Source organism: Ascaphus truei, chromosome 10, assembly GCF_040206685.1.
Source record: "Ascaphus truei isolate aAscTru1 chromosome 10, aAscTru1.hap1, whole genome shotgun sequence".
Lineage (NCBI taxonomy): Eukaryota > Metazoa > Chordata > Amphibia > Anura > Ascaphidae > Ascaphus > Ascaphus truei.
In genome coordinates this window covers 8,591,383-8,612,800 of record NC_134492.1, presented here as the reverse complement: position 1 = coordinate 8,612,800, position 21,418 = coordinate 8,591,383, and the positions used below count along the sequence as shown (strand labels likewise).

Here is a 21,418-nt window from a genome sequence, read left to right as displayed (position 1 = left end):
CCATAGGGGGTCATGTACTAAGCAGTGATAAGTCTTTTAAGTGAGATAAATGCCTTTATAGCGTGGTACTGTCTGCTATGAGATTCACAAAGCAGTGATAAGTGCTTTTAAGTGGGAAAAAATGCCATTATAGCACGATACTGTAGTGTTATCACTGCTTTGTGAATCTCACAACAGACAGTATCACACTATAAAGGCATGTATCTCACTTAAAAGCACTTATCACTGCTTAGTGCATAGCACCCATTGTCACTAACCAACAAACAATACAGTAGGTTATAAAAATACATAATATTACCAATATTGAACCTAATATATCACCTCTTGGCAACCCATGATGAGGATTATGGATGTTACTGTAAGCATTGTATTTTATTTCTACAAATGATGTAACCCCTTCGTTCCTGAAAGTATGCCTAAGGCCGCGCTTATAGTGCCGGTGACGGCGACCTCAGGCTGCGGTAGCTGTAAAAATCAAATTGAGATGACTTCCAGCGATTGCGACCAAGCCGTCGCTCCGTCCCGCCACGCTTAGTATAAGTGCACGTGACAGCGGCAATGCATTTGTTTTGACACAACGTCGCGTCGCTGTCACCAGCACTATAACCGAGCCTTACAATGCTTTGGGGCATGAGAAGGGGTAATTTTCTACATAAGCTTTTGTAAGAAATCTTATTATATAACCCTACTGTAGAAACGTGTGATATCTCCCCCCACCCCTCATAATGACATTCTGATTAACACAGATTGCCTGTTACTCAACGTATAACTATTACCTGTAGAGCGGAGTCTGAGCAGACTTCAGTACTTCTGCAGTGCTTTTGTATCAGAGATCCATAGGCAAGGTATGTCACTTTCCGAAGAAAAGAATCTTGACGATGTTTTACACTAGCCAGCAATAACTAACAAAAGAAACCAATGTATTGGTTAAAACCATGCATAGAAAATGTAATCACACCCAAGTGATCAAAATCAATGTGGTAAAACTGTAAACGTTGTTACAGTACTGTATATAGTTTGATAGCTTTTGTAGTAAAGACAAATAAGACTTTTCTTATATAGGGGTGCCAATGTAAGCAGCCATGTTCACAGGATGTTGCAGGCACAACGAGTCCTTTTTCCTAAGAGCTTACAATCTAGAGTAGGGATGCTCAACTCCATTCCTCAAGACCCCCCAACAGGTCGGGTTTTCAGGATATCCCAGCTTCAGCACAGGGGACTCAATCAGTGGCTCAGTCACTTCGACTGAGCCACTGATTCAGCCACCTGTGCTGAAGCAGGGATATCCTGATAACCTGACCTGTTGGTGGCCCTTGAGGACTGGAGTTGGCTACTCCTGCACTACTACAATAACAGTGTATATAAATGATCCATGTTAGTTTTTGCTTCTGCGCCATTAGGTGTGGAGTCGTTCAAATGTCTTCAAACGTGCATTGCAACATTTCTCACGATTTTCTTTGTATTACGGGTTTTTTGCTCCATTTTTGGGAAAGTTCACGTTTCATTGGAAATTCACAAAAATACAATATTTCTACCAGTTCTATTTTATCCCCTTTCTCCAGATTTTTGTGAAAATGGCAGTATTTGAAGGGCCATGTGACCTGCAAAGTTGCGTGAATGTCTTCAAATGTGCGTCACAACATTCGTTTTCTAGATTATCAACTGACGCCTGACTGGCAGGCGTCCGCAAAACCGCATATATCCAGTTATTTGCCCCTCGTGAAAGTCTCCCATAACATTTTACTAAGCATACTGTAGTGCAGGAGATGTGCAAATTTGGAGGGGCGCATAATTTTTTCTGGGGGCGCGACACTTTGAGGCCCCGCGCTCTTCCCCAAAGCATTGAAATGAAATGCTACGGGAGCGCGCGCAACGCCTCTGTAAGTTCCCTTACCTTGTCTCCGGCAGCTTCTGGTGACACGTTGCCATGGCAATGCGGCGTCAAATGACGTCGCCGGGGTCACATAATGTCGCATTGCCATGGCAACATGACGTCACATGATGTTGTGACGTTAGAAATGCTGGGGACAAAGAGACAAGGTGGGGGGGAAGGGGTGCGAGCAAGGGGGGTGGGAGAGTAGACAGGGGGGGGTGCAGACGGAAAAGTTTGCTCACCCCTGCTGTACTGTACATCCATGAGGAATGAAGTAGTGAGAAATAATTAGGCAGAATGAGAGCATACTGTACCTTAGCTTCTGCTATTGCTTCATGATCTGCTTTGATCAAATGTATAGCCATGAGTACAACCTGTACCGCTTCAAATTCAGTCAGGTCTTTTGTATCAATTTTATGTCTTAGAAACTTTAGCGACAAAGGACTGGCAATGGCTGGAATTGAATCTAAAATCCAACGTCTAGAGAACATAAAAGAGAAAAGAATTATTCAAGACCCACTGATTTCAAGTAGTATCCTTAGTTCTGTTTTTAGATCAAAGTAACTCAAATGATAGGTAAAAGAAACTGGATGCAATGCCTATATTAAAGCATAGTGTTTTATACAGCTATTCAATGATCTGAACCTTAGTAGATCTTTTTTTTTTTAAAGAACATTTATAGGCAATTATAATCATTTAATTAAATATATGGTAATTATTTCTTCTACGCACCATGCTAAAAAGAGACACATGAAAAATATATTGGTTATTTTACTTATCGTACTATTAGAGATCGTTCCGCTTTACCTGTATTGGGGTCTTTTTGAAAATTGTTTCCATGTTGACTCAATATTTTCATAGCTTGCTGTCCGTAAAAGCTGAACAAGCTGCAAAAACTGAGCTGGAGATTTTTTGGAAGATGATCCTATGTTATGTTCTGCTAAGTGATGGAGGATTTCAATAATCTGTAAAAGAATGACCCGTCAAAACATACCTTAGACACATAGGATAAGAATCTATTGTATTTCTAATTCATTTGACCAGCACCAAACAAGAAGATCTGTATTAATAATACAACATGTTCTGCTGTACCTAACTAAGGACCACCCGTAATAACATATTGATAAGCCATTAAGGGTTGGCCCTTTTCGCAGGTGTTTAAGTTTTTGTTAAAAAAAAAAGTGTTGTGGTTTGGGTTTGCCTGAACTCGTTTAGTTTTTAATTTAGATTGGTAATGAATAGATCAAAAGAGAGCGATGTCCAGTTATGAACCGGATGTTTCTTGCTCACTTGGGGTAGTGATTTTTAGTGGCGATACTGGGTGCTGCTTAGGATCTTGGGGTAGAGTATTTATAAAGGGGAGGAATATGTGGGTGAACTCATCAGACAGAGATCCTATATTGGGCACACCATGGAGTTGTGGAGAGTCTAAAAATAATTGTAATAATATTTAACCTTTAAAACTATGGGAGACCTATGACTATACTCACGTAATTCTAGTGGTAGAATTAATGACATAGCATATAAATACACGGTGTGATGTGGACTGACAGGCGATAGCTAGTAAAAGATAGCTAGAAATAAATAAACAGGCTCAAAATAATTCCAAGAGCAGCCTGTGAGGGAAAGTGATAATAGTATTCTTTGTAGGGCAGATAGTCCCTTCCAAGGAAGATAATATCTAATGTCAAGCGTTTGGGTGAAGATCATGTTTCTTGTCTCATGTTTGGAGGGTGTTATTTACCAGTGTGAGGTGTAGAGTGGAGCTCTTTTGTGTATATGTGTCTGTTTTAGTTAAGATTCCATTATCCTTTGACAAACTCAGTTGGTCTGACGAAACGCGTCAGGACTGCAGCGCCGACACTACGTCATCATTGGAGGACGGAAGGATTGGCGAACCTCCATCCTTGCTGCACAGAGCCCCAGTGTTGGTTCAGATGAGAACCTATCCGGGTTGGAAGGACTTACAACGAAGGACTTCCGTGTTCAGTGTTTACACCTATACCATCATCCACGAGGTCTGATGTGGGGGACTAGCGGCTTTTAGCGGTTTTAACATCTTTGCAGTGGAGGCCTAGCCGTGCAGTTCCCGTACCGTGCCGTTCCCGTGGTGGTGATATATATATATTATATATACATACCTGTTTTATTTGATCGTTTGTGAGTGAGCTTGATTCCCTCGTCTCTATTTTTATATTAAATATATTTTTACGTTTTTACGCTATGGGTTGTGCGCTTTCTCCTTTTGTTTTTTAGATTCCTTTTAACTGGTTCTCCCTTTGAAAGCTGCCCTGCAAAAACCCAATCAAGCGTATTATTGGACTGGACATTGTTTATGGAGTGGTTTAGTATTAACTTTTCAATCATATATTTATCTTTATTATTTTTCCATCCGTTGTTATCATTTAGACCTATTGCATTATTATATTTTTAATTATTTACCATTCTTTCTTATCTATTGGTGCTACTATTCTTTGTTTTATAATATATATATATATATATATATATATATATATATATATATATATATATATACACAGAACGGTATCATCTATTTATTTTTTGATTATTGAAGCTCGGCTAACACGGTACTGATACCTCTACATGTATATATATATATATATATATATATATATATATATATATATATATATATATATATATATATCAATCAGACTACTTGAAGCTAAGTACAAGCAAGATCAGGATTAGTATAGGTTTGTGACAAGGGGACACCATGTCACCAGAACTTTTCCCTGCAATACTAGAATAATTGTTGTAGACATTGGATTGTGAAGATAAAGGAATCAAAATCAGCAGTACATACAGTACTGTACTTGAGTGATCTACAATTTACAGACAACATTATTTTTACCACATGTTTCGAAGGCCTCCAGCAACAAATCTTGCTAAAACAAGTAAGAATGTGGGCCTCCATATGAACCTCAGAAAGACCAAAGTTAAAAACGATGAGTACCTTGGCCAGCAAGTATCAATGGATGGGATCTTTCCAAATTAAATCAATAGGAGAATTAAGATAATAAGAGATAGAGCGCATTAGAAACCTTCTATCTTTGCCTTTAAAAGATAAGTGTTTCACCAGTGTATTCTGTCTTTGCTCATGTGTACTGTAGGTGTGACACTTGAACCATAAATGCAAAGCAAATTTAGAAACAGCAGACAACTCAAAGAAGTATGGAGAGATCTACTGTATGCTGAGTATTACCTTAAGAGATAGAAAAAAAAATGAATAGGTCTCAAGCTGGCAATGTCTGTGACATCATCACAGGGGTAAAGAAATTGAATGTCAGTGTTTACAACATATAGCAAGAAGAATTGGCCATTCTTGGACTGAATTACAAGGGATGTCAAAAGACCAAGATTACAACCAAAAGTAAGATCGGAGGATAATATTAAATCATTTGCTGGAGCTACGTGGAGAAGAGAGGCTTGCAACCGCAGTACCTGGTAGATCATTAGGGAGGCCTTCCTCTAGCAGTGGATCGACAATGCCGGACGATGGGGTAGTAATATATTAATTTTAGAGCTGGGCAAAACCGGGCGTGTGAAATCAGAACCTAGCAAAACCTTACACGCCAAAACTAAATACAAAACTAAAACCATTAATATTTTAAAAACCAAAACCCCAAAATGATTTAGGACCAAAACAAAAACACTAGGCACTTATACACATATATATACACATATATATATATATATATATATATATATATATATATATATATATACAGTATTCGACAAACCTATACATTTGCTCGCCCCGGGCGAATGGATTTAACCCCCGGGCGAGTAAATATTGGCCCAAGCAGCACACGTTTGGTACTAGGTGGCGAGTAGATTTTTTTGTGTGGCGAGTAGATTTTTTGGTGATTTGTCAACCACTGTATATATATATATATCTATATCTATATCGATATCGATATCGATATAGATATAGATATCAATATAGATATAGATATAGATTGTAGTAATTTTGGGGGGGTTCTGAGAGCTTGCTGGGTATCTGTGTGTTTGTTAACTTTGTCCAGCTGGTCTCAGCTGTTTTGGAGGTTAGTGGCTCCTCCCACCCAGGGTTTAAAGCTCGCCCCTCTCCACTGTCCAGGTAAGCAGGTTTTCTTTTCATACAGCTGGTTGCAACAGGTTCAATGCCAGGACCATCCTTTCTCTAATCATAAAGGTAAATAAGGATTTTAATCAGTTAGTGTTAGGATATGCGATATTATGTCATGCCTTGAAAGTGGCTTGCAGGCTTATACGCTTTGGCCAAAGGGTTAATTAAATGACCCCTTTTCAAGAGATATATATGTATTTCACTGTGTATTTTTGCTCAGGGTCAGACTGCGACTCACACAGGTGACAGGTCGCAACCCAGTGGGCTATTTCTGGTGAAGTACCACTCCTATTCCATCGAAGCTGGCATCTACGTGCAACACGTATGGTTGGTCTTGGTCAGCATAGGCCAGAATGGAGCTACAGTGAAACTCTTCTTCAATTTCAGAAAAGCCTTCCCGCAATCGAGAGTCCATTTTGCGCCAAATGGGGTCCTGGGGTTTGAGACTTTCTGCTGAGGTTCCTCAGGGCAGATCTTCAATAGATTATTCAGAACTTTGGAGATACACGTATACCCTTCAACAATCTCCTGTAGTATCCGCAGAATCCGAGGAAGGAGTTGAGCTCCACTACGTTCCCCAGAAGAGGCCAGTTCACCACCTCTTCTACATTGGTGGTGTCAGTTGCCACCCTGTCGGTGGATACGATATGGCCCACATATGTGACAGAGGTCTGGCACAATTTGCACTTGTCTAAGGACAATTTCAAACCTTCCTTCTGCAAATCAGTCTAGGACCTTGAATAGACGTTCCACGTGTTCTTCCAGTGTCCGCCCAAACACAATAATGTCCAAATAGACCAGACACTCGTGGGGGTTCAGGTCACCCAGGGTTCTTTCCATCAATCACTGAAAGGTGGCTGGAGCTCCACTTATGCCTTGGGGCATTCGGGTGAACTGTTAGAACCCCAGTGGGTAGATGAACGCTGTCTTGTCTTGATTTTAGGGGCTCGTGGACACCTGATAGTACCCCGACCACAGGTCCAGCATGCTGAACCACTGACTACCGGACAACGCACCAGGATCTCTTCAATTCGAGGTAAGTATATTGATCAGGGATGGTCCGGCAGTTGAGGGTTCGGTAGCCCACACATAAACTCCTTAAGCCATTTTTCTTCCTCACTATCACGATAGGGGAGGCATAGGGACTGCAGGACTCTGTTATGATGCCGACACCCTCCATATCTTTTAGAATATCCCAGACATCTTCCACATCCCGGGGCGCTATGCGCCTGGATCGTTCTCGAAAGGGTGTGGTATCACTCAACCGAATGTTGTGTTGAGCGCTCTTGGTGCAACCCACGTCCATCCCACTGGTAGTGAACACTTCTTTATATTCCATAAGTCTTTCTTGTAGACTTTTCTTCCATTCGGTCGGGAGGGGGGAGTCCCCGGTACTGATACAGCATTCACGTGAGCCCAGGGCTTCACATCCGTCACCGAGTATATTTTTCCCAACTCCTGATTGGAGTCCAGCTGGACAGGGTGTAGGGAGATGTTTTGTATGGACACAGCAAATTGGGAGGGGAACATAGCCTTCCACTCCTTTACCTCCGGTACCACCTTCCAGTCCCTCTTCAGATCCTCTTCAGGCGCTGACTCCAATGCGAAGTACCAGTCACTTCCATCATCACTGGGGTAGTTGTCTTTGGCTAGCATATGCCATACTCCCCCTGGAAGAATCTCAGTCACTCCCTTCTCCCTACTGAAGAATCGCCGTGTCGCTCTTGGTCAGAGATCCGGTGGCATTTTCCATGAAAGCAGGATGTATTTCTACCGCCTCTTTGAGAAACGCCCGGACCAGGGATCGCACAATATCGGCATTGGTGCCCAATATAATAGGTGAATTCCCTGGGTTCAGGACACACCAGTGCTTCCACCTCCATGGGGTGAGTTCGGTTAGTATTCAGTTGAGGTATGTCCATCCGTGCCTTGATGACTCCATCTATCAGGTAATCCTGGCTGCTGAGCCCCCATAAAGTCATAGTTTCAGCTGACTCCAACGGCAGATGTTGCATGTGATCATCGTAGAAGGACCTGTAGACAATGGTTACCAGAGAACTGGTGTCCAATAGAGCAGACGCGTATATTCCTTTTATCAAAACTTGGACCAAAGAGGTGGCACCAATACGGCTTGAAAGGTCGGCTCAGTGCTCCATCCTGGGGCTGTTAAATACCAGACATTTCCCGCCTTGGGGTGACTGTGTTTTAGGGTGAGTTACAAAAGTTAGTGCTGCCGTTTTAGGGGTTACCTTCTGAGGACAGTCCCTCCTCATGTGACCTTCTTCCTCCCACTCATAACAGCGGGGAGCGCATTTGGATCTCTCACGGAAGACAGGGCTAGGCTCCGGGCCACCCGCGTCGGTGGTCAGGGAGTAGGCCGCAGCGGTTTTGGAGCCATTACATCCGTGGGCTCCTTCTTCACCGGAGTCCCACGGGAGGAGTTGCCTGCCTCCTCGGTGCATTTGGCCTCCCGGTTCTTCTTAGGCATATAGAACCGCAGGGCTACTTCCTGATCTTGCACTCAACTCATTATTTCCTCAAACCTAGGGGGGGTTTCGGGGGAGAGAATACATCTTAGCTAATAGCAATGGGATGCGTAGGCAATGATCCCCTCAGCAACAGTTTAAAATGATAGCTGTCCACCTCAGAAAGTTCAATAACTTTCTTGGATATTAGTGTCCATAAATTTAGCTGTAACCATCGAAGAAACGCTGACGTACGTTCCCCCTCATTTTGTTTAAGGTCATGGAACTTGGCCAGTAATTCAATATTATCGTCCTTAGAGCCGTAGGCTGCATGAAAAGCCACAACCTGACTATGCTGGCCGTAAGGGGTCGCAAAGACTCTACAATTCTGTGCCGCTTCACGGCCTCCGAGCAGGACCACTCCCCTATTACCTGGAGAGAATGATCTTCCCACTCCTCGAACTACTCTTTGCCGTGCGGGGTGGGCAGCAACCCCAAGAAAGCCTTGATTTTACGATTTACGGTAGTGGTGAGCCTGCCACCACAGTATTTCGGTCAGTATGGGTTCAGTCACAAGGCTATCCTAGGGTTTAGGACTATCCCTTTCCTGGTGTGGGCAATTCTGCAATGATCGTGAACCTTCCGGTATTCTGATCTGTACCCTCATCACTATCCTCCTCCCTCTTGATCTCAGCCTCCGGGTATATTAGAGGGCACCCAGCTTCCAGGACTCCATGGAGGTTCACGCCCTTGGACCCCTCCGTCGCATCCAGGTCTACGCTACTGGCTATTAGTCCCAGGCAGAATCGGAATCAGATATTCGTGCCACTTCCTAGATTTTGGTGATCTCTGGATGTTGCATTAATGCCATTCATATGTCATATAAAATAGTCAATTTTGGCACTTGGCCAACGGCTACCACGCAGTTGGCAGTTCCAGCCCTGCCAGGACCCACTGCTGGACCTCCTGTCTTGACGGTAGCGGCATATTATATTTGAAAAACTTTACATTTTTATACTATATTTGTTCCATTTTGGGCACCCCAAGTCTGAATCTTAGCAGCGCCTACAAATGTAACACCCCTTCCCTACCCCAAGTAAAAGCAGGTGTTATGCACTGTGGTGCTACCTGTTAGGTGTACAGGAGTCCTAAGCCTCCACGCTTGGGGAGCCTACGGTGACTGGTGCAGCGCCTCCACCTGTGAGGATCTCTGCGTCTGCTCCGCTGTACTCCACTGTGCTCCCTCACTATCAGGAGCGACCTATACCTCGGGCCAGCCCTGCACACGTCTTTACAGTGAGGTGGAGCTATCTGGGGCCTAGGGGGTAAAGTCTGGCCTAGTCCAGGGAGCCCTTCTCGCTCCCAGGACAATCCTAGCACCTCATGTGCTCTGGCAGGTCTGACACCCTCAAGTAACGGACACAATGTTTCATTCCCTGCTCCGTGTCAGCGTTCAAGGACATAGAATTTATTTTATTCCATCCCTGCCTCCTCAGAGACAGCCTGAGGAGATGTGTAAACGCCCCCAGTGGCCAGGAGGAATACCCCCACGTGTGTGTATGGGTGTGTATATATGTTTAATGTATATATATGTGTGTGTGTTTGTTCCACCTGAACCATGTGTGTGAGTGTGTGTGTATGGGGCCGATGACTTGATTTTTGACACCCCCCCCCACGGAACTCGAACATCCTTATTTATGTAACTGTATTTGTGTAAATGTATTTGTGTAACTGTATTTGTAAACATGTATTTGTCATCATAACTCTGTGCCCAGGACACATTAAGAGGTAACTCTCAATGTATTACTTCCTGGTAAAATATTTTATAAAATAAATAAATAAATTATGACATACTATCCATAATAACATGACTTTAAGTCAACTGCAGTATATTAAAAAGCATCTACAGCTCAACCCTCATTGTATACTTAAAGGTAAAAGTCTTAGGGCTTTATTTCAGGGATTCTCAATTCTAGTCCTCAACAGGTCAGGTTTTCAGGATATCCCTGCTTCAGCACAGTTGTCTCAATCGAAGATTGAGCCACTGATTGAGCCTCCTGTGCTGATGATGGGATATCCTGGAAACCTGACCTGTTGGGGGGTCTTGAGAACTGGAGCTCAGAGCCCCTGCCCTTTTCTATATCCGCCAATGCGACCGATCAGGCCCTTTTTGGTGAAAATTCCCTATTAAGGCTCTTTTTGGTGAAAATTCCCTATTGAAGTCAATGGGGATTTTTATCCCAAAACCACTAGATTTGGCCAAATCGGCTGATGTCGAATAAGCCTCTAAAACTTTTACCATTAACATTAATATTCCATGTGAGCCCCAGCAATTGCAGTTAAATAAAAAATAAATCGACTCAATGTTACCCTGTTGTACTTCCTGGGATGAGTATTAGGCTGCGGCCATGGTGAACGCTGGAGAGGGCGCAAGCGTTCACTCGGCTTCTCCCCGCCGCCTGCAGCAGGAGAGATCTGTGTCCTGCATGCAGAGGAGACAGGGAGGCGTGTCGGGGGCGTGGCTGTGATGCCCTCATTGGGCGAACCGCTCATGTGACCCGGCTGCCCCCGGTCGCCGCACATGAAAACAGATTTTTCTGTTTCCTCCTGCATTGCGAGCGCCAGCGCCTCTGCTCCTGTGTGCGTTGGCACGCTCTATAGACAGCCTCATAGAAGCACATCTATGAGATCACACTGCGCGTGCCCGCCTGCGCGCCGTCACGATCACCATGGCCGCAGCCTTACAGATATAGGCTCACTAGAGATACTCAATGTTACCTGGTTGTACTTCCTGGGATGAGTATTACACATATAGGCTCACTAGAGATACTCAATGTTACCTGGTTGTACTTCCTGGGATGAGTATTACACATACAGGCGCACTAGAGATACTCAATGTTACCTGGCTGTACTTCCTGGGATGAGTATTACACATACAGGCGCACTAGAGATGTCTGAATGTTACCTGGCTGTACTTCCTGGGATGAGTATTACACATCCAGGCGCACTAGAGATGTCTGAATGTTACCTGGTTGTACTTCCTGGGATGAGTATTACACATACAGGCGCACTAGAGATGGGTGAGTGTTACCTGGCTGTACTTCCTGGGATGAGTATTACACATACAGGCGCACTAGAGATGGGTGAGTGTTACCTGGCTGTACTTCCTGGGATGAGTATTACACATACAGGCGCACTAGAGATGGGTGAGTGTTACCTGGCTGTACTTCCTGGGATGAGTATTACACATACAGGCGCACTAGAGATGGGTGAGTGTTACCTGGCTGTACTTCCTGGGATGAGTATTACACGCACAGGCTCACTAGTGATACTCAATGTTACCTGGTTGTACTTCCTGGGATGAGTATTACACGCACAGGCGCACTAGAGATGGCTGAATGTTACCGCATTGTACTTCCTGGGATGAGTATTACACATACAGGTGCACTAGAGATACTCAATGTTACCTGGTTGAACTTCCTGGGATGAGTATTACACATACAGGCGCACTAAAGATGGCTGAATGTTCCCGCGTTGTACTTCCTGGGATGAGTATTACACATACAGGCTCACTAGAGATGGGTGAGTGTTACCTGGTTGTACTTCCTGGGATGAGTATTACACATACAGGCGCACTAGAGATACTCAATGTTACCTGGTTATACTTCCTGGGATGAGTACTACACATACAGGCTCACTAGAGATGGGTGAGTGTTACCTGGCTGTACTTCCTGGGATGAGTATTACACATACAGGTGCACTAGAGATGGGTGAATGTTACCGTGTTGTACTTCCTGAGATGAGTATTACACATACAGGTGCACTAGAGATGGGTGAATGTTACCTGGTTGTACTTCCTGGGATGAGTATTACACATACAGGCTCACTAGAGATGGGTGAATGTTACCTGGTTGTACTTCCTTGGATGAGTATTACACATACAGGCTCACTAGAGATGGGTGAATGTTACCTGGCTGTACTTCCTGGGATGAGTATTACACATACAGGCGCACTAGAGATACTCAATGTTACCTGGCTGTACTTCCTGGGATGAGTATTACACATACAGGTGCACTAGAGATGGGTGAATGTTACCTGGTTGTACTTCCTTGGATGAGTATTACACATACAGGCGCACTAGAGATGGGTGAATGTTACCTGGCTGTACTTCCTGGGATGAGTATTACACGCACAGGCGCACTAGAGATGGGTGAATGTTACCTGGCTGTACTTCCTGGGATGAGTATTACACATACAGGCGCACTAGAGATGGATGAATGTTACCGCGTTGTTCTTCTGGAGATGAGTATTACACATACAGGCGCACTAGAGATACTCAATGTTACCTGGTTGTACTTCCTGGGATGAGTATTACACATACAGGCGCACTAGAGATGGCTGAATGTTACCTGGTTGTACTTCCTGGGATGAGTATTACACATATAGGTGCACTAGAGATGGGTGAATGTTACCGCGTTGTACTTCCAGGGATGAGTATTACACATACAGGCGCACTAGAGATGGGTGAGTGTTACCTGGTTGTACTTCCTGGGATGAGTATTACACATACAGGCTCACTAGATATACTCAATGTTACCTGGTTATACTTCCTGGGATGAGTATTACACATACAGGCTCACTAGAGATGGGTGAATGTTCCCGCGTTGTACTTCCTGGGATGAGTATTACACATACAGGCGCACTAGAGATGGGTGAATGTTACCTGGTTGTACTTCCTGGGATGAGTATTACACATCCAGGCGCACTAGAGATACTCAATGTTACTTGGTTGTACTTCCTGGGATGAGTATTACACATACAGGTGCACTAGAGATACTCAATGTTACCTGGTTGTACTTCCTGGGATGAGTATTACACATACAGGCGCACTAAAGATGGCTGAATGTTACCGCGTTGTACTTCCTTGGATGAGTATTACACATACAGGCGCACTAGAGATGGGTGAATGTTACCTGGTTGTACTTCCTGGGATGAGTATTACACATACAGACGCACTAGAGATGGGTGAATGTTACCTGGTTGTACTTCCTTGGATGAGTATTACACATACAGGCTCACTAGAGATGGGTGAATGTTACCTGGCTGTACTTCCTGAGATGAGTATTACACATACAGGCGCACTAGAGATACTCAATGTTACCTGGTTGTACTTCCTGGAATGAGTATTACACATACCGGCGCACTAGAGATGGATGAATGTTACCGCGTTGTACTTCCTGAGATGAGTATTACACATACAGGCGCACTAGAGATACTCAATGTTACCTGGTGTTACTTCCTGGGATGAATATTACACATACAGGCGCACTAGAGATGGGTGAATGATACCTGGTTGTACTTCCTGGGATGAATATTACACATACAGGCGCACTAGAGATTGCTGAACGTTACCTGGTTGTACTTCCTGGGATGAGTATTACACATACAGGCGCACTAGAGATACTCAATGTTACCTGGTTGTACTTCCTGGGATGAGTATTACACATACAGGCGCACTAGAGATGGGTGAATGTTACCGCGTTGTACTTCCTGGGATGAGTATTACACATACAGGCGCACTAGAGATGGGTGAGTGTTACCTGGTTGTACTTACTGGGATGAGTATTACATGCACAGGCGCACTAGAGATACTCAATGTTACCGTGTTGTACTTCCTGAGATGAGTATTACACATACAGGCGCACTAGAGATGGGTGAGTGTTACCTGGTTGTACTTCCTGGGATGAGTATTACACATACAGGCGCACTAGAGATGGGTGAATGTTACCTGGTTGTACTTCCTGGGATGAGTATTACACATACAGGCGCACTAGAGATGGGTGAATGTTACCTGGTTGTACTTCCTGGGATGAGTATTACACATACAGGCTCACTAGAGATGGGTGAATGTTACCTGGTTGTACTTCCTTGGATGAGTATTACACATACAGGCTCACTAGAGATGGGTGAATGTTACCTGGCTGTACTTCCTGGGATGAGTATTACACATACAGGCGCACTAGAGATACTCAATGTTACCTGGCTCTACTTCCTGGGATGAGTATTACACATACAGGTGCACTAGAGATGGGTGAATGTTACCTGGTTGTACTTCCTTGGATGAGTATTACACATACAGGCGCACTAGAGATGGGTGAATGTTACCTGGCTGTACTTCCTGGGATGAGTATTACACGCACAGGCGCACTAGAGATGGGTGAATGTTACCTGGCTGTACTTCCTGGGATGAGTATTACACATACAGGCGCACTAGAGATGGATGAATGTTACCGCGTTGTTCTTCTGGAGATGAGTATTACACATACAGGCGCACTAGAGATACTCAATGTTACCTGGTTGTACTTCCTGGGATGAGTATTACACATACAGGCGCACTAGAGATGGCTGAATGTTACCTGGTTGTAATTCCTGGGATGAGTATTACACATATAGGTGCACTAGAGATGGGTGAATGTTACCGCGTTGTACTTCCAGGGATGAGTATTACACATACAGGCGCACTAGAGATGGGTGAGTGTTACCTGGTTGTACTTCCTGGGATGAGTATTACACATACAGGCTCACTAGATATACTCAATGTTACCTGGTTATACTTCCTGGGATGAGTATTACACATACAGGCTCACTAGAGATGGGTGAATGTTCCCGCGTTGTACTTCCTGGGATGAGTATTACACATACAGGCGCACTAGAGATGGGTGAATGTTACCTGGTTGTACTTCCTGGGATGAGTATTACACATCCAGGCGCACTAGAGATACTCAATGTTACTTGGTTGTACTTCCTGGGATGAGTATTACACATACAGGTGCACTAGAGATACTCAATGTTACCTGGTTGTACTTCCTGGGATGAGTATTACACATACTGGCGCACTAAAGATGGCTGAATGTTACCGCGTTGTACTTCCTTGGATGAGTATTACACATACAGGCGCACTAGAGATGGGTGAATGTTACCTGGTTGTACTTCCTGGGATGAGTATTACACATACAGACGCACTAGAGATGGGTGAATGTTACCTGGTTGTACTTCCTTGGATGAGTATTACACATACAGGCTCACTAGAGATGGGTGAATGTTACCTGGCTGTACTTCCTGAGATGAGTATTACACATACAGGCGCACTAGAGATACTCAATGTTACCTGGTTGTACTTCCTGGAATGAGTATTACACATACCGGCGCACTAGAGATGGATGAATGTTACCGCGTTGTACTTCCTGAGATGAGTATTACACATACAGGCGCACTAGAGATACTCAATGTTACCTGGTGTTACTTCCTGGGATGAATATTACACATACAGGCGCACTAGAGATGGGTGAATGATACCTGGTTGTACTTCCTGGGATGAATATTACACATACAGGCGCACTAGAGATTGCTGAACGTTACCTGGTTGTACTTCCTGGGATGAGTATTACACATACAGGCGCACTAGAGATACTCAATGTTACCTGGTTGTACTTCCTGGGATGAGTATTACACATACAGGCGCACTAGAGATGGGTGAATGTTACCGCGTTGTACTTCCTGGGATGAGTATTACACATACAGGCGCACTAGAGATGGGTGAGTGTTACCTGGTTGTACTTACTGGGATGAGTATTACATGCACAGGCGCACTAGAGATACTCAATGTTACCGTGTTGTACTTCCTGAGATGAGTATTACACATACAGGCGCACTAGAGATGGGTGAGTGTTACCTGGTTGTACTTCCTGGGATGAGTATTACACATACAGGCGCACTAGAGATGGGTGAATGTTACCTGGTTGTACTTCCTGGGATGAGTATTACACATACAGGCGCACTAGAGATGGGTGAATGTTACCTGGTTGTACTTCCTGGGATGAGTATTACACATACAGGCGCACTAGAGATGGGTGAGTGTTACCTGGTTGTACTTCCTGGAATAAGTATTACACGCACAGGCGCACTAGAGATACTCAATGTTACCTGGTTGTACTTCCTGGGATGAATATTACACATACAGGCGCACTAGAGATGGGTGAATGTGTTTGTGGATTTGGATCCGCAGTGGATCGACCGGTTCTTTTGGTCCTCAGATTTCCGCGGATCAATCTCAAAAAGAGCGATTTGCGTTTTGCGGATTTTTTCATTGTTATTATTATTATTATTGCCATTGCTATTTTAAGAATCCATCCACGGGTTTTATCCAGCGGCGGTTTTTGATGAATCCGCGCAGATTAAAACCAACCAAATCCGTTTGCAGATTTTACTCCGTGAAAAGGATTTTGGGGGAAAATGCGAGAAACGGATATGGGCGAATTCGGCCATCTCTAATACTAACGACACATGGAGCAGAAATGCTATTTTTTAAGTCACATACCTGAGTCTGTGCATTTTTCATTTTTAACAACTGAATGGGAGTTTGGATAAGTTCACTCGCAAAGTGATATCGAAGCGATCCTCTGTTGGTAAACTCATTTTCAGTAGGAGATTTCAACTGTTCTTGAACTTCCTCTAATACAAGTTTCTGCCTGTTAATAATAATAATAATAATAATAATAATAATAATAATAATAATAATAATGAGAATATGGTGTAATTTGTGCACTCAAAATAAAAAAAACATCTCGGAAGATAATCAAGGTTGGGATTTAAAAATAAATACAAAATCCCATTGAAAAAGAGTTTATTTAATTTAACGCACTTCTTAACCCAGGCTGTGCTGAAAAGCTGAGTAATGCGGTAGGAAGAAGCTCATAGGGTTCCATGTTAAAATGGACATGAAGTGAAAGGTGACACTGTGTGCTCATTTGCATGTCATTTCCCAGAATCCCTGGCTGCAGTGGAAGCACTATATGCTAAGAGATAATGGGGAATAGCGGGGCAGCAGACCTGTCTGAGACACGTGACTGTGCTCATATGTGATATTTGTATTTGCTATAAATAGGACAGAATTGCATATCAAAAGGCTAACCTCTGCAATGTCCCTTAACATCTCATCCTCACAGGTCTAAAACACACACCCCCAGAGGCAGAGGAAGTGATAATATTGCATACATAAATAAATATACAAAAATCGTAACCAGTACAGGCACAAATAAATCCCAAACAGGAAACGTTCCTAATAAAAGTCCCGTACAGTCAATACTCACAAGTGATATTTTTATTTGCTATAATTTAGTGGAATATATGATTGAATTATTAATGACAGTGGCCTCCTTTTTTTCTACCTGTTATGTCCCAATGTGTATGCCCCTGCTCATTACTTTGGGCTTACCTTTGTGATCCGCAGCGCCCGCTGATTGTGAGACCCTGCACCCAACCCAAATTCTAATGTTCAGTCCTTATTCTTTGTTATAACATTTCTACTCAACCAGATTGTTTCTGAGGTGTTCTTGTTGTTTAAAGTATTGATAAATCCTTTGATATAAATCAAGTACGCCATTCTACGATATGTAAATAATCATATTGATTTGTTTACTTATCTATATTACCACTTATATTCCTGGCTGGTGTAATATGCTGCAGTCATCATACTATATAAATTGAGGAGCAATCAATGCAATATCCTACATGGGTGTGTTTTTTTATTTAAATAAATTAGTTCTGTAGTGTTGGATAATACTTATTAATTGTTTTTATTATTGAACTCAATGCTATTTTTTAAATGTTTTAATATACTGAGCATTTTTTGATTTCCATAGCAGGTTTTAGCCACCTCCCCAGCAGTGCAAGATCTTTTAAAATCTTTCCTGTTTGTGATAATTTGTGCCAAATGTTCCCTGCAGTTTGAGCTGCAAACTGTAACAATAGATAGTGTTACCTTAGTAATATAAGAATACATTGTAGCTGCGGAATTACACGGACTGAAGGATTGATTGAAACTGAAAGGCAGCCATTTAGTGAACCCTGGGTAGCAGGACCTTTGCAGATCAATCGGCAGTTTAGGTAATTCGTTTTCAATAAAGGTAATCAAAGGCGGCATATATTAAAACATATATATATATATATATATTTTTTTTTTTTAAGTCTCTTTTCTATAGACACATTTTCAAAAACTCAGCTACAAAGGTGGGGCAATAAAATAGTGGCAGACTTATAAAAGAAGAAACACTGTCCTTTATCTTAAGTGGGATATTTTCTTTGATACAACAGGAGCTATTAGTTTCACCACTTTTTGCCCCGGTTTTGAAACAACATTTACATAATGCAATTTAAAACCCACAATGCACAAACTTCTGTGCAAGAATTTCCAATGCATGAAGGCTAAAATGTGTCCCTGCACTTCTAAACTAGGCCTGTGCATGTACCTGGCTTCCAGAACGGCAGCCCCATCCATCTCATTAAAGGGCGTAAACTGGTGTACTTCCTGCACATCCACCTCCTGCAACAAAGCGCCTGTCTTTGTAGCTTTCACCTTGTAGTTGTAGGTAGCTACAGCACGGGAATTTTTGTTTCTCTCAAGACAAAAAGAAGAGGCAGAAAGATAAATGAATAAAAAAAATCACAATTTCTCTACTATAAAAATGTCATAGATATGAAATGATGTTGATATTGCCTACTTGCTTACAACTGCTGCATGTGTGAGAATACGCATTACCAGTAAGCATACTGGCTTTCTCCTCACAGTTGTTTAGATCCTTTGATTTGGTAACAGATAATTGATTTGCCTCCTTATTTTCTTGAATCATGTAGCTTGTGTGGCAAATGCCTCCAATTCCACTCTATCAGATAAAAAAAGAACATTATTATTATGTAGGGCTAAGTTGCCGTGTCAAATCTGGCTTTCTGTCTTTACAATGTACTTAGTTGTATCAAAGCATATATATTTCACAGAAAATCAAGTGGAGGACAATTTTGCTCAGCCTTCTTTGGAGAGGTATTCAAAATAATAAAATGTGTGTGTGTGTGTGTGTGTGTGTGTCTGTGTCTGTGTGTCTGTGTGTGTCTGTGTGTGTCTGTGTGTGTCTGTGTGTGTCTGTATGTGTCTGTGTGTGTCTGTGTGTGTCTGTGTGTTATATATACCACACTTATTAAGGTTATGGTGGGTAAAAAAAAGTGACAAAAACCCTCCACAGTAAAGCATATAGCAAATGGAAATATTACTGTATGTTTATTTGCATGTCTTAGCCAGGTCTGCAACCCTGTCTTTCACCATTATCGCCCAGCACACAGCACTTCCACTGCAGCAAGGGATTCTGGGAAATTACATGCAAATAACAGTGCCACCTTTTGTCTCAAGCTCATATTACACGAGCAACCCTTAAGCCAAAGCCTACCTTCTCTTAGTCTCAATACAGCAGAGCCAGCACAACCAACCTCACACTGATGATACCCATCAAGGTTGAAACATGTCTGTGAGTGGGTTTACTGGCTTTGCATTTCACCCCAGCCTATGCTTAAAAGCTGTGTTTAAAGCAGCATGCATTGGCTTAAGGGTTGCTCGTGTAATATGAGCTTGAGACAAAAGGTGGCACTGTGTGCTCATTTGCATGTTATTTCCCAGAATCCCTTGCTGCAGTGGAAGTGCTGTGTGCTGGGCGATAATGGTGAAAGACAGGGTTGCAGACCTGGCTAAGACATGCAAATGAACATACAGTAATATTTCGATTTGCCATATATATATATATATATATATATTGTGACAAACGGCTTACTCCGGGGCTCCGCCGTCTGTCCGGGACTGTTAGAACACGGTCTTTTAGGGTAGGTTAAATGATGAGACGTCACGTACTGTTCCTTTAAACAGGCTATGCCTGGTTTATTCAGTCCCAGGCACTGAGACTGCCACAGTTTAAACAGAAAACAAAGCCAAACAAAAAGCTGCTCGTCTGAGCGATAACTTAAACTTAGATGTCCCTGACTCAGAGTTGGAAGTGGCTTGTCCACTTCCACCAACAAAATAAGTACCTTTGCAGTCTTTAGACAAACTAACAGAATGAATGAAGCGATTTGGGAAAGAGGCTTTCTCACCCCTCTGCAGTTCAGCAGCCTTCCAGGCTCTTGGGCGGGGCCCAGAGGAAACAGGAAACAGGTCTTATATACCTGAACTCTAATCAGCATGACAGGTGACAGAAAACAGGCAGCAGACAAACTGTGGAATGGAGTGCCTGTACCACGAGGCTGCCCTGTTCAGCTTAGACAGGACAGAAACTGTTCAGTATCCTGGGAGCCCTGTATATGGAGTTTATTACCAACCCCTGGTTTCTGTCACATATCCTCCCCCCCAGCTCAGACCTCGAGGGGTGAGCGACCATGGATATTAGGGAGTGCATCCTTGACAACCCGTCGGCATTGCCATGTTTGTGCCCCGACCTGTGTTCCACAGAAAATTTAAAGGGCTGTAGGCTTAGGAACCACCTGGTCACCCTAGCGTTCTTCTCCCTATTTTGACACATCCAGGTAAGGGGTGCATGATCTGTGACCAATCGGAACTTTCTCCCCAACAGATAATACTTGAGTGTCTCTACAGCCCACTTTATTGCGAGACACTCTTTCTCGACTATGGAGTAATTTTTCTCCTGGGGATTTAGTTTCCTACTTAAATAAAGGATGGGGTGCTCCTCCCCTTGAGACTCCTGGGAGAGTACCGCCCCCAGCCCTACCTCAGATGCGTCGGTTTGGACTACGAACTCTTTGGAGAAGTCAGGTGTGACCAACACTGGTTGGGCACAGAGAGCTTCTTTCAGGCTTCTAAAGGCCTGTTCGGCTTCGGGGGACCACTTTACCATTAGCGGTCCTCTTGCTTTTGTGAGGTCGGTTAGTGGGGTTGCCTTAGTTGCAAAATTGGGAATAAACCTCCTATAGTAGCCAATTAACCCCAAAAAGGTCCTTACTTGTTTTTTTGTGACTGGCCTTGGCCAATTTTGTATCGCCTCTACTTTGAGTGTTTGTGGTTTGAGTAACCCTCTACCAATAGAATACCCCAGATACTTGGCCTCCTCCAGACCA

General features: G+C 43.3%; 1 protein-coding gene across 1 annotated transcript in view; it reads right to left on the bottom strand.

The window, feature by feature from the left end:
• LOC142503479 (vitellogenin-1-like) overlaps positions 1–21,418 on the bottom strand; it is a 75,167-nt gene that overhangs the window by 43,347 nt on the left and 10,402 nt on the right. Inside the window, exons 5-10 of the mRNA XM_075615727.1 lie at positions 19,030–19,191; positions 18,778–18,926; positions 16,848–16,998; positions 2,681–2,838; positions 2,188–2,353; positions 777–902 (exon numbers count right to left, since the gene is read on the bottom strand). Coding sequence (XP_075471842.1) covers positions 777–902; positions 2,188–2,353; positions 2,681–2,838; positions 16,848–16,998; positions 18,778–18,926; positions 19,030–19,191 — 912 coding nt within the window. The remainder of the gene's footprint in view (positions 1–776; positions 903–2,187; positions 2,354–2,680; positions 2,839–16,847; positions 16,999–18,777; positions 18,927–19,029; positions 19,192–21,418) is intronic.